Source organism: Pteropus medius, unplaced genomic scaffold, assembly GCF_902729225.1.
Source record: "Pteropus medius unplaced genomic scaffold, Ma_sr-lr_union100, whole genome shotgun sequence".
In the NCBI taxonomy this organism is placed as follows: domain Eukaryota; kingdom Metazoa; phylum Chordata; class Mammalia; order Chiroptera; family Pteropodidae; genus Pteropus; species Pteropus medius.
The window spans coordinates 177,501-192,520 of NW_024354499.1; the positions used below are offsets into that span (position 1 = coordinate 177,501).

Genomic DNA, 15,020 nt, shown 5'->3' on the forward strand with positions numbered 1-15,020 from the left:
CCTAGCCAAGAACCAGCATTGTATTTTGCATCATTCCTACTGTGCAGATGACCAGTGACTCATAAGGCTGTTTTTGAAAGCTAGCACTAAAAGCTAATTAAAATCTTTTCTGGTGATAAAGGGAGATTTGGGAGAAGCGTCGCCATGATTGTTTTTCCCAAGAATTTAATTTACAGCCAATTTTTCCTATCTGAATGTTACTTTCAAATGCACCCAGTGATAAGAAGCAACATCTGTTTTCCGTTCAATAGTACAAGAAGGCTCGGCATGGGGCTGAGTGTACACAGTCCATGTGAATCTATTGTTATTCTCATTTCTTTTTTGTCCCTGTGCCTGGTCCATTTGCCATGTACCATCCGGCAAACAGCTGACACATACTAGCTATTATGGACCCCGGCCTAATTGTGAGGTCTTAAAAGCTCTGCCATGTTTGTCTTCTAGCATGAATCAGAGGCCTCTATAAACCACAGTGTGACAGACCACCACTCTCACTTTGCATTTGCAGAGTAGCAGACTGTTGTGCCAGAGGGTTTGTTGATGTTAAAAATATAGTCAGATTCGAGTGGCAGCATTTTTCCCCCCTTCTTTGCCTGGAATGTTTTTGTTTTCCCTGGTAATAAAGCATGCAATTACTTACAGAATAACTATTTGTACATATGATTTCAGCTTAGAGGCAGAAATTGGCAAATTTTCAATGTGCCAGTGTAGCTCTGAACTGGCACCATTCACGAAGGGGAATAGGAAAGATGGCGTGGTTGTCCCTTCCAGCCTTCCATTGCTTTGTCATGCAATGGGATCCTACTGGACCAGCAGTAAAAGACCACTCTATTTAGATTTCTAATTTGTGTTCCCACAGCCTTCTTGGAACAGAGATCACGATGACACAGCATCTACCCGTTCAGGAGGAACCCCGGGCCCTTCCAGCGGTGGCCACACATCACACAGTGGGGATAACAGCAGTGAGCAAGGTAGGAGAGGTGTTCTCATTATTCTCTTTTGCTATTTGTTTCATTTTTAAGGGTTGAAAAATCAGAATTGTCTAGTTAGTGACTATTCATACAGTTTTTTTCCTACAATGTAAACCCCATAGGAGAATCAGCTCATCTTATTTTATCCCTCAACCCTTTCTTCTTCTATGCCATTCCAACTGCCTAGCTGCCTGCCACCTGGCCACCTCCATAAAACAGGGTTAGTGAATTGACTGAGGGTGAGATTAGAGCAGTGGATTAGAAGTTGGAATGTGCATAAGTAGTATGTTACTAATACCCTACTATATCAATAAAAAGTATTATTATTACTGGCCCTTAGAAGCTTTTTGAGAGCTCATGAAGGAACCCACTAGGACTCCAAGTTAGCGATGTCTCACGATGCTTAGCAGGCAGTGGGCTTTTCAGAAACCCATGTTAGCTGTCCCTCTACACTGGGTCGAAGTCATTTTTCTGAATTTACTTATCTGATTCCTTAAGTACTTGACTTCATTGCAAAGTCAGACTAAAGGGAATTAGGAAGAAATGGAAAGAAAACAGATCAATCTGATTTGTCTTGTTCTTTGAATGCACATACCTATGTGTGTATTTGGGTGTCCATGGATGTACATGTCTGACTATGACTGGTAGGAAATAAATTTTAAACATGAAGTTAATCTTCAGCAAAAAAGGTGATTGAGTAGTCAGATGTCTTGCACTGCTTTTGATGAGACCCATTACAGCAGATTTTGTGTTCAGTTAATGCAACCAAAGTTTTAAAGGGTATTCTCTATCTGAATATAAAAAGACGGTTTTATTGAAGTTGACTCTGAGCCCAAAGTAGGTACATACTTTAGAATCTAGTTTGATGATCATGTTTCATTGGAGTGCTGTTAGACGACAAAAGAATTTTGTTTTCTAAAGTAAATGAGTTCTGCCAATTAGAATTGCAGTCCACAGTGAATTTAACATGATTAATTTGAAAACAAAAACAGGAAAGTTAAATTTTTTTAAGCACATGTATGCCTTTTGGACTGGAAATAACTTCTACACATAGAATTTTAAGCATTTGAGACATTTTATTGTTCAAAGAAAAGTTGCTGACTTAATCACAACTATAAGTCTAGTAAAAATGGAGCCCGGAATAGTAAACTGGTTCAGAGCCGAGGCAGAAAGAGGCTAACCTCTGACCTCTGACTTTTACTGGAAAATGATATGCAGCATAAATCCACAGGGCCTTTTTTCTTTCAGGTGTGCATATGTCTATGTTATGGTGTCACTGCTCACAGTGCTGTAGTTAAGGTGATGTCAGTACTTCCAATAGGAAGCCCTGCTTTCAGAATTCAGCTTACACCAGGAGCCTTCAAAAAGGTGTAAATGGAATCTCAATTCTTTTTCCTGTACTCCAAAATTGCTACATGAGGTCATAGCCTAGTGTTTTGTTTGTTTGTTTCTTTTTCTTTTTCATTTCTGGGTTTTCAAAAAATATATCATCCACCAACAGGCAGAGCTGAAGTTCAAAGTAGTTGAGCTGCTACTTCGAACTATTTGTGAACTGCTAAAATGTACTTTAATTTAAAGTTATATAGGTTTCCTTAAACCTAATCTGATAAAAGGATTTTCAGAGGGCAAATGCTCCATCCCAGTTCTTCCCTTCTGATGGTTCATAACAAGGTATTAAGGTTTGCATGATTCTTTTCCCTTCAACAAATGCTCTCTAAAGGCCAATTTAATAATGAATTTGACTGTAACTAAGAGCTATAGACCCTTGACAGTACTAGAGTTTTCTACTTACTTCGTTTCTCTTGATATTTCTTCCATAAAAGACTACCACCTAGTTTTTTTTTTTTTTAAAAAAAGCATTTTCACATAAATTATTTCATTGGGATGATCTCAGTTGAAACTTTCTAAAACAATCTGGATGGCAGATAAAATACGTCTAGCCCCATTTGACAGATGAGAGAAATAACGTATGGGTGAGTTGAAGGATTTGTTGAGTTTTCAGTGCAGTGTCAGACCTTAAATTTTGGTTTCCTGATTATTTATATAAGGTTCTTGTCATCGTGCCCTCTTTCCCTGGCTGTCCACCAAAGAACTGAAGTCAATTGCTTCTACCGTGATTAAATAGAAACTTTCTGTCCTGATTTCCTCCTTCCACCTCCACCCCACCCCCCCCACCTCCCCACCGCTTCAGCTTCTTCCCCTCCCCCAGCTTGATAACACAGGTGGTAGGAGTCACATCTTTAGTCTTACCTGCCCTTCCTTCCCTGTGGGTTCTCTTTGGCAGTGTGATTTATTCCTGGCTAAATGCAGAATGGTGCCTAGAAGTGTTGCTGCAACAACTTCCGTACATTTTTATGCCAACCGTGACCCTTCTAAATCTTTTTTTCATCCCTGAGACCTGTGGAGCTGGGTCTTTGTGCAGCCTTCGGATTAACTGTGCACAGTGGCTTTCCATGTTTTCCCTGTCTGCCTTTTCTGGCAGACATGGATGTGTAAGCCGTGCCAGCATTTGGCCCGTAGTGCATGTCCTAAATAGTTATTTACACAGTTTGAGTCCATTTTAGTCAACTGGGTAAATAACAGCCCTCTTCAAAAGATTTATAAATCCATAAATATGTCTTTATATATACCCAATAGACAGAAATAACTCAGTCTGTCAAGAACATATCCAAAGAGGTGTTTCCCCCACAGACAGGAGTAATACATATTTTAAAACTTTCTCTACTGTATTATTTGTACTGCATTTCTTTTTTCCTCATTCCTTTTCAATTTTCACCACTTCATTATGGCACCTGTGGTACAAAAAAAAAAAAAAAAAAAAATCCCTAAGCTTTGGTCCTCTGTTAAACAACCTTATCTGCTACACAGTGTAGGCATATAATAGGCTGTGTATCTCAACCAAGTCCTGTTCTTTTGGACTTTCAAAGTAAATAAAATAAAATAAGACATCCAGAAAATTCACAATGTTCTGACAGATTTCAAAATACAATAACAATTTCTAGTTAGAGTTTCAGCAATTTGGGGGATATTGAGTGCTTTGATAATTTGCCAGAATAATGGCTGTTGTGACTGATGGAATAGTTTTAGTAAAATTTTTACCTAAGCATAAAAAAATAAAATACAAAATTCCATCTTAGGCATTCTAAAGGGAGTGTATGTCAGGTAAGTAATTAATACCAAAGATAGTATTTTTCTTCAGAGATTTAATGTTTATTCGTGATTTACATAACAAATCTTTTCCCCAACTCAAGGTATTTATTATGCAACTCTTCCTTATGACATCTACTTTTATTTACTATTAACACTTGTGGCTCCCTTCACTTTAATAGTGAAGTGCCTTTAAATTGGCATTGAAAAGGAAGGTCTAGCAAATGCATTCGGTAGAGGGTTCTGCTGCTGTTGCTACCACATTGATTTTGTCTACTCTTTAACTTCCTCAAAGTACTTCCAAAGGTATGAGATTAAGTCCTTATTTTATTCCTGTCAATTATTTGCTATTTTCCTATTTCAAAAGAGATAAAAGTACAGCTCAGAAATATTGGAGAGTGAGTAACTGTCAGAGTTAGCCCTAGAATCTCCATCTCTTGGCTTTATGCCTGCTTTAGGACAGGATGTGTTCAGGAACCCCAAGCAGAGTCTTGTAAGCTGAGGTACACCTCAGCAGATACGTGACTCTTTCATGTGTCTTTTATGTCCTACTGTGTGCGGCTGCACTAACGACCATAATTAGGGTTTACTGTAGGACGCGTGTGGTTTGGAGTGGGAGAGCACCAAGCAAACCATGTGTATTTTTGCACTACTTCCCCAGAAGGCAGCCACTCTACAACTCATAAGCGGCTTTAGCTATGACTGACCACATTTTGCGTTTGGCACTTCTCCCTTTGTGGCTCAAAGTCAAGAGAGATGAATAAATGATAGCACTAAAATAATAAAATAACATATATTAAGGGCTGACAGTGTATTTCCATCTCTCATTTTATAAAGGAAGTCACGGAAGTTCAGAGAGGCTAGGAAACTTCCCCCAAATCACGTACTGGTTGGTGGTAGAGTTAGGAATTGAACCCATGCAGTCTGACTCCAGAGTCCAAGCTCCTAACTATGGCATCCTTTTTGATAAAATACTTTGGTGTGGCTAAGGATGGAAAAAATAGATCATCTGATGGACAGTCTTCCTGTTGACTCCTTCCCCAGTGTCTGCGCTGGGTCTGGCACTATGCTCTGTAATGGTGACTGAGCTTCGAATAGGACATAATCAACATTAGCCTCAAGGGGGGTTATACTTTGCTGGTGAGTGAGAATCTAGGATTATTATTATTTTTTTTTTGTGCTAAGTAGAATGGTGATTGAGATATTTATAGAAGAGCCTGATGATTGATATGATTAATTTGTATTATGTATTAAGAGCCTATCCCATTTCATTCATTCAAAGATTTATTGAATTGAGACTAGGAACATAGAAAAAAAAAGTAAGGGCATTTTTCTGGCAGAACATTTTCCACTTGAAGTTCATCTCATTTTCCTCTTTTGTAAGGATAAAGAAAAAGTATTATTTCTACATTGAAATTTGATGTAAAACATTTCAACCCTAAAGGACTTTAATGGTCCCTAGAACCTCTAAAAGCCACTTATGAACTTCTTCTTTTGGGGGCTGGATTCAGATCAACAATAGTATCTTTGCTCCCACTTAAAAAAAAAAAAAGCAAAAACAGCATGTTTCTTTAAAAAGGGACAATTGAAAAGCACTGCTACTTCTTTATAATAAAGTATCAATAGTTGCATTGGCTCCCACTGCCCCATCCCCCTTCCACGCCTGCTTTTGTATGAGTTCAGACAACCTATAGGCAGAAGGCAATTCCATTTATTATTGAAGGGATTCTCAGGGCCGTTGTTTCAGACCTGTGAAGCCGGCAGGCAGGATGGGAGGGGGTTGGAAGCAAGGAGAGAGGGAGGTGGGGAAGGGCCACATTATGTTCCAGATGACTAAGCAACGATTTATATACCAGCTCGCCTTTTTACATGAAGAAGAAAAGTAATAACAGCCCATACCCAGGCATTTGAAACAGTCAGCTGTCTGATGAATAATGGGATAGGTGGGAAGGAGCGCTCTGATTGGATGTCTTAATGAGCACATTTCGCACAGAGTTTGGGCTGCAGTTCCCCTTGACCTTTGCCCTTTATTGACCAAACTGACACTTCATTTTTCACATACTTCCAATTATGGCTCGGCTTAAGTGTTGCCCTCCCTCCTTTATTTCTTTCCTATGGACAACTCGAGAGTGGTTGAGGCCACAGAAGATATTTTAATTTGAAAAACTACCTTGGCCACTCAGGTTTAGGATGTAATCTATAATCTGCAGTTTTTCAGATGAAAACACAAAGTGAATACTGCTTATTTAGAAATAGTTTTCTTTCTTTCCTTTTTAAAATCCCAACTGACTTTAAAAGCAAAATGTTTTTAATAACCAAGGAACACTGAAAATGGAGAAAAATGTTTTAAAAATAGTTTTTTTTTTTTTCATTTCATTTGTCTGTTGGTCAGAGTGATTTGAATGAGCTATTTTTGTTCACAGTTACTTCTTAATCCTTGTACTTCTCAGGGAATTTCTTATATTTCAGTGGCACTGTAATGCATTTATAGTGGACAGAAAGGAAAAGTAAAATATAATTGTGACTACAGGCCTCAGCCCTTAGACCATTGCAGCCCCATGTGTTACTTTAGTTATATTTAACGTTGGACTGCAAATTAAAGTGTGGCCTTTGCACATGATAGCAGGCAGAATAGGAAAGTGATTACCTGATGGGAAAAGTCAGGTGTAAAAAAGTAGGGGAGGTTATTATACTCCACAAGTCCCTATTATCAAAAGGTCCATATTATTAACTTATCAAACATGTTGAATTAGATGTATAGACAGAATTGTTTTCCCAAGAACACTCCATGTAAGATTTATCTTTCCTTTTATTGGCTCATCAAATGTGAGTAACTGTTTTCGGTTCTCCATTTGCTTGACTTTTAGCATCATGAAAGCAGGTCACCTTAAAAGAAGGAAAAATAACTTTATCATGTAAAAGTAGTAACAGTATATTTAGGGGCATGAACTTGGCTATAAGTGTTTTCACGGAAAGTGCATCTTCTCACTTTTAGGCAATATTACTAGTAAACTTAGGGTCATTATTTTTCATCTTAAACAACTGAAAAATGTGTTTGAAATTATTTACTCCCAAATAAATTTCCCTCTAACACAGAAGTATTTGTCTCCAAAGTGGATAAAGTGTTACCTACTTTATTATGTAGCCCTCTGGCATATCCATGGCATATTTTTACTATAATATGGTAATAAAAGAATATGTAAAAGGCAGACAAAGGTTCTGTCTTTTTCTCTAAGGTGACCTCTGTTACCAAGTAACTGCTTTACTTATGAGCTTATTAAAAACTCAAAAAAATGAGCTTTTCATACTTCACAGGCATTGATGTGAAAATGAGCTGTCCTGTGAGTAGTTTTCTTGATCATTTTTAGAACAATTGATTAGCCAAAGAGCTACTGTCATTAGTTGACATTGACTGATAGCAATTTGTCACAAGCTCTGAAGGTCAGCTAGACCGTTGGAGTTTCAGCATGCCTTTGATTGACCTTTACCGATTCCATCCTCATGTGATTGGGTTTGAATAGGTCTGAACCTCAATTGGAAAAGACAGGGCATTAGTCAACTGGGTCATTTCTTATATTTTCTGTTGATTGCTCATTTTTATTTATGCGTGAATTCATGGTCTGGATGTCTTATCAAATTTTTGTCCTCTAATTTTTGAAACTCAAAAAGTGTGATACTTGTGAAGTATCTTAAACCTTCTAAAACCACAATTCTGTTTTCCCATTGGTTTGCAATGTTACAGTGGATTTGGTATGTTACGTAGACTTTGTTATTGACACTTGCCATTGTCACCTGGGCAGATGCTGGGGCTTTGTTGTATGTGGTGGATTGGAATTTTGTTGTTGGTGTTGCCGTTATAGTTGTTTCTTAAGAAATACCAACTCTGGTGTGTCTTCTAAAATTAAACACCAGTTCTTTGAGTTTCTTAGGATTAATTACATTGGTTTCTCAAGAATCATGTGATAGTTTTAAATAAAAAAATGAGTGTTAAAGAATTATATGAATGATGATGTTAAGTCATTCATCATTTAGCTCTGCAGTCAGAAGATATGAAAACTTTTAAAAAGGTATCTTTTCAGTTTCACTCAGTCTGCTGTAAGTTAGAAAAAGCTCCCCTGTCTGTACCAGCATTAGTCTTTCAGAGAGAGTGGAATATATTTCCTATTGTAGTGGACCCGGAAGTTACTGGTTTATAATGCTCAGTTCTTTCTTTCTAAAACTGTAAGATATTTCTCCAAAATGCATCGCATATAGAAGAATATATTCTGCACTCATGTTAATAGCATGCATTTTTATCGCCTTATATAAATAATGAAAATGGTGATATGAAGATTCAGAAACGCAGATCTTAATGTGTAATTATTTAATTCAGTTTCTAAATAAGGCCTGTCTTTTCTCTTACTCTCTCTCACCTTCCCTTCTTCTCTTCGTTCTGCATGGAGTTTTAAACTATAAGCAATAACTTGTTTTTCAGGTCAGCCCTCGTAGGCATACCAACGCAACCACACACAGCCTGGTACAGCTTAAACATGTGTTTCAGTTTCTACCCAAGAAAATAAACCAGGAGAGAATCCATTGTCCCAGGTGGTGGATTTTTCACATGGTGTCATTCTTGGCAAGGTTGAAGTGACGAAGTTAATTTTAGGGAAGCATCTATTTAATATAGCCCAAGGAGATAAAAAGAGTCTAGTATTGTATTCACTTCTGTAGATAGGCCAAAATATTATCATGAGTTGTATTTAAGGGGAGAAATGTAAATTTATGCATTCTAGTCAAGTCCTCAAAAATGGATTAAGCAATTATGTGTGGCAGGTGCTCTGTGTGAGGCTATAAAATGAGCAGGTCGTATGTAGTATTTGCCCTCAGGAAGTTCATGTGCACTACCAAGAACATCAAGCATATGTAAGTGCAGTATTCAGTAAATACTGAATGTTCTTAGGGAGCTGTGAGTGTATTTATTTCACAACATGCCAATGACCCAGACATGGTGAACTCTGTGGTCAGGGATGTTGACCAAAAGACAAGGTGAGAGATATTTGGTCTGACTTGCAGGGGTACACCATTACCTTGGTCCTCTCTGACTATCATAGAGACTTGGCATCTAGGGGGCCCTGTGAGGCCAATTTTGGTCCATAGCCCACTCTAGGGAACTTGGTTCAGTTCTCCCACACAGCCATATGGCCACTGAGGGCTTCTGCAGTGTGAACCACTGGTGCCATCATTGCTTTCTCCACCGTTAGTCACCTGGCTGCCAACTCATACTGATCCTCTTCAGGGGACCTTAACATTTTGGGGGTGGTGTGGATTCCTTTGATAATCTGGTGAAGTCAATGGATATCTTGTCAGAATAATACTTTTATTAATGCATACAATAAAATACATAGGACTACAGGGAAAATAAATATATTGAAATCCACTCATTGAAATACTTTAAAAAACCTAGTGGTCATTTAATAATAGGAATGCTTTGTTAAATATGCATTAAACAATAAGATCTAGCAGTAATTCTATTTACCTCATTTTTGAAATAATGGTGAACGTAAGTGATATTTTTAAGACATTTGTAACAACTGTATTGTGATAAGTAGATATGATTTCCACTGGTGACAAAGGCACAGGTCCTGCTAATAGTTCTGTGGTTTGTTACTTACCTGGATACACACTTGAAAGAAATGCTAATTCCTATTAGAGGTTAGAAGAAAACGTAATTTTTTCCCTTTCCAAGTATGTAGATCTTCTGAATTCTAGCCATGGACCTCTTTGTGGGAGAGGGTCTATGTAGCCCAGGTTAAAAACTTCTAAACTTAAGTATCACCTGCAGGAAGTATTCTGTCAACCCACAGATTGGAGGAAGTGAGCCTTTTCTGTGGTCTCATGATATCCCATGTCTTATCTTTTCTCACGTATTGCAATGAACCATTCACGCATTAGCCTCTTCAGGACACTCATGGGAAAGCACTAGTTTTCATCTTTAAGTATTCTGTGCCCAGCACAGTTATGGGCACATGACCATTGATGGGTAATTATTAAATAGGACCAGGAACCCTCTCATGCTTTCAAAGGGTGATTGCACAACATTCCCTCAGGACTGATTTCTTCTGGGTGCCAGATGGCTATTCTCACATGGCTAATCTCACATCTCTGTCGAAATGTAAATAGATACAGTCTCACCTGTCCTGACTCCCAGAGATGCCTTTGAACAGGGAATCTCAAGGAACGATTCAGTGGGTAGCCCTTTTTAGCAGTTGGTGGTAGATGGCTTTAGGGATGTACCTTAAATCACACCACCCACATAATTCCCTGTTCTGCCTACTCCTACTCTTGGATACCACCCTCTGTCCCTGAATGAGCTTCTTATAAAGGATGGATGGGGACTGGTAGAAGCATTTTAGTATCTTTTGAGTGATCTTAGTGTGGGGGGCAAGAATGAATTCTGAGACAGGACCCTGTGGCAGCAGTAACTGCGCTACCCTAAGCGGCTGCTTTTATGTCCTTTGCCGTTCCCAGCAGCATAAATGATTCCATCCCCTGGGATGTGATATTTAGCTTTGCTCTGGAATTTATCTCTCTCCTCCATGAATGCTAGCACTAATTAAGGATAGTGGTAGAGGTTTTGGCTGTTGGCCTAGCAAAAACTAACCCAAACAGTAAATTTATGCCAAACATTTTCCTTAAAAAGGGGTAGGCGTTGTCTACCTCTTACATTGATTGGTCCCAGAAGTGTAGTTGGTAAGTTGGGTTTTGCTCAAGTGTCTGGCTTTGTGGATTAGTTCAGTCTTGCAGATAATTTTCCGTAATTACTTAACCTAAAAGCATTCTGTTTGATTAGTACAATTAGCTTTGGCTTTCCCCCATTTACCAATATCAAGCCATATGCATTCCCTCCTAGACATAGATCATCTTATTTTCTAACAAGGAATGAGAGAAGAACTTCTTTTTACTTATTTCCATAGCAGGAGAAAAAGAGAACCTGACTTTACCTAGACAGTCTTAAATTTTCTTCAAAATCACATATTTTTAAGAAAGGAGGAATTGAAGAGTCAGTGCAGGAAATATTGAAGTTGCCGATAGGCTTGTTGCTAGATCATTAGCATTAGATCAATGGTATTTCATTAAAATTTTTCATTTTGTTGTAGTTTAGATCCTTTCTTTAGTGCCCCAATTACAGTGAACCTGTGACAGCAGGACAGGGAGTATTGCGAGACCCTTTTGTACTTTGATACCTTAGGAAAAAAGGATATATCTTAATTTTAAAGTGCATTTTAATATTCTCTCCTTTATTCTAAGATAGGATTTAAGGAAATCAAGAAGATAAAAATATACAATAAGATAAAAATAAGTAGATGAAGAAGTTATAATGAAAGGAAAATAAACGAGAGGCAATCATGAGAGTAGTTCAAAACACTATGGATTATAAGATCATGTACAGATGTATAGTTGCTGGAAATAGGCAGCTAATTTGGCTCTGAGCTTCCTGGCAGCCAAAATGAAGAGTGAAATATAATAAGTTACAAGGTTTATGACATCTATGGAGGTTGTTTAGAAAAATCCCTTTGGCATAAAGACTTGAGAGAAATTCTCCTACATGTCCTCACATCGGGATCCAGAGAGATGGCATAGACTGACATCTTCATCGTCACTTGCAGGACTCCTTTGGCATTTCTCTTAGCTCCTAGTGCAATGCTGCAAATATAAGTGCCTGATAAATGTTGGATTGACTGATTTGATGCGATGCCTGGATTCATATTCAGCCCATTGTTACTTTAACTCCTTGGTATCTAAGCTAGTCTTGATTTCCATGGTTGAAACAGGTAATAATCTGTCTTAATATGAGCCAAGATCCTTATTATTTGGTGATGCCATGGGGCCCTTTCTCACATTTCCGTCTCCTTCTTCTGACCATTTTATGGTGGATCAGTTCCATTCTTTAGTCTTTTCTCCCTCTACCTGGGGCCAGGATACAAGTGGGAGTGTTCTCGTCATTCTGGTTGTTGTCCTCTATAACAGGTTTAATGGAGCCATAGAGATTCAGATATGCGATGGTTAACATGGAGCTGTCAAGGGGCTGAGGTAGGATGCCAGAATGGTTAAGATTCAGGTGCCACGGTCTTTAAAAATGAAACTTCTGAGGAAATATGATTTCAACATATAAAATTGGAGTCGGCTGTGTGTTATGAATATTTGGTTTACCACATCCCAGCACCAAGAACAGCCCCTTATGTGAAAGTTATAAATTTAGTGCAAATAGAAGGTATTGCTTGATATTGTGAATTTTGAGCTTATGAGAGGAATACTCCCAAAGGTGAAGACAGAAATAGTTTCTTTCACCAGCTTAATGAGTAGTAATTGAACAACCACTATGTACTAGACCAGTGCTAGACGTGAGACGTCAAAGAGGCCATTCTTGGAATCGAGAAACTGACAGTCCAGTGGAGGGCCAAACAATTAACTTATGGTAGCTTAAGTCTCAGGATTGAGTAGGCTCAGTGTAGTTTGGAAGGAGAGGAATGGCACCTAACAAATGAGCAAAGATGAGTCAACTGCCTTCTGTGGCAGGCATTCTTGATGGATCACAGCACCCTTTCTCATCAAGCCCGAATGGGACTCAGATGTGGGTACTTCGCCACATAGCACTCAAGGTGACCACTACCCATCCCTCAGAGTTAGCCCTCGAAGAAATCTGCTTTTTATTCCCAATCTCCCACCTGGCTCCTCCAAGAGGGTGAGTCTCTGATGGAAACCTGGGACAGGTGGAGAAGTAGCAGAGCATGCAAGGCAAAGAAATTAGTTTGCATAAAGATATAAAATAAAGAGAAAGCATGACACTTCAGAGGCTTCGCATGTGCCTCAGCATGAGCAGAGAACAGGGTGTGGAGAAGCTGGAGTCTGAAGAGGTGAGGGCAAGAGGTGGCAGGAGCTGGACCACCAAGGGTCATGGATGCTGTCTTCAGAAGTCGGGAGTTTGTTTGCGAGGCAGTGGGGAGACCTTGAAAATGTCAGAGTTGTGCCTTGGTCAGATCTGAGTGAGGGAAGACTCGATGTGGGGAAGGGCTGGAGCCAGCACTACAGTTTTACAGAAATGCTGAGGGCATGTAGTTAAGGCAAAGGCTAAGGGGCTGAAGAGAAAAGGTTTTGAGGAGGACACTGGACCAGACTGAGAGACTGAGTGGTCTGTGGGGCGGTGGGTAGGGAAAGGTTTAGGATAATGCAGTTTTCAGAATACTGCCCTGTAGCTTTACCTCTCTAGATATGGGGACAATATAGCTAGCCATTGCTGACTATGGTTTTGCCCCACACCTTGGGTGGACAGAAGTGACATTTTCCCACCTCTTCTCTCTGCTACTCTTGTTTCCCTTGAAGAAGGTCCTGGCTCCATGGGACGAGGAGCTGCATGGAAAGGAAGGGGCCACCCATGCTATCATGGGAATTTGGTGACTCATTTCTTCAGTTTACTCCTCTGAAAATGAGGTGACTTCCCTCTTTGCTTGACAACTGATTGATGAACATTTCCTGAGCTTTTGCAGAGTAGATGTTTTGTTTCACGGGCCTTCGTGCTCATGGGCTTCCAGTGGATTCTAACCTTGGTGTGCTTCAGCCTGTCCACTTTCCAGGCTAATTTTTCTTTTTATGTACAATCTTCAAATGGTCTGCTGAGGACTTACTATACTCTGAGATTGGAAATAGGATGCTCTTATGCCTGCTGATACAGCTCTGTTTACATTTACTTTTTGCCAGAATGTTAAAGAAAGAAGGATAATTTTTTTAATACTGAAATAGTATTTTTTTTTCCTAACAATATTATCACCTGGTACTTAGAATGTTTGTATTGAAAGTTGTCTTTAAAAATAGTGCACCTCATTTTGTGTGTCTAGAATTTGTTTTCAGCTTTTACTTTCTTTCCCAGGATGTGGGTTTGTGTATTTTTAGAAGGATTGTCCTTTACTTCGATTCCAGATGCCCTGATGCTCTTGGTAGGAAAGGAGTCAGCATTGGACATTAATTGCTCTGTTAAATGATGGGATGCTAATAACAGCTACATAGGGAGAAGTGGAAGCATTTACCTTTAAGGCTTCAAGAGTGTTCCTGGGGTTCATTGTTCAGAATAGAATTGGAGGCAATAGGTTTGCATTGTGTAGGTTAGAATCATCATCTTAGATATAGCCATAGTCCTTAGATTTGATTTTCATATTTCAAATGGAGGCAGTAGGTTTGACGTGTCTTGTTTTGCAGCTGGAACAGATTCTATTTTTAATCTGTAAGTCGAAAATGGCGTGGAGCCATGTACTGCCCAGATCCAAATGCATAACTCCTGTTGATATCACTGAGTTTCATGATGGATTGGGAAGAAGTATGTGGCCTTTATTCCAAATATCTATCTGACTCTTTAGAATTAAACATGCTGAACAAATCCTACCATTTTTCAAGTTAAAATGAAGTATTTTCTAATGTAGCAACCATGCTGGCTTAAAGGAAGAATACAACACTTCCAAGTAGACACACACATAACCGTAGAATTGGTTTTCAGGCAGAGAGAGGCACCTGGGCTCAGGAACCTGGGAGGCATAGTAAAGGACATGGCTGTATTGAGCTACACAAAATTACCTTTAAATAGAAAAAAATAAGAGGAAAGAGCCTTTTCTTTGGATGGAACTCTGCTCATGGAAGTACGCAAATTATTTTTGGTGAATAATTCTAGCAGGAGTCTTCTTTTACTTCCCCACTCTTATTACCCAGCAGTGGAAATGGTATGGCAATATTTATTCAGAATTGACTGATGTTTGCATTGATAAATAAATGTACTGAAATCATAATTGTTATAACAGGATTGTTTGATTACCTGGCAATGGCCTTGTTCTGAGATAGCTTTTGGATCACCTGTTCATTGGGAACATTTGACAGATCTCA

At 38.9% G+C, this 15,020-nt stretch overlaps 1 protein-coding gene across 2 annotated transcripts in view; it reads left to right on the top strand.

The window, feature by feature from the left end:
- Positions 1 to 15,020, top strand: part of MEIS1 (Meis homeobox 1) — a 128,639-nt gene that overhangs the window by 27,036 nt on the left and 86,583 nt on the right. For both annotated transcript variants that reach the window (XM_039852792.1, XM_039852793.1), the window contains exon 7: positions 857 to 968. In XM_039852792.1, the coding sequence (XP_039708726.1) occupies positions 857 to 968 (112 nt within the window). The remainder of the gene's footprint in view (positions 1 to 856; positions 969 to 15,020) is intronic.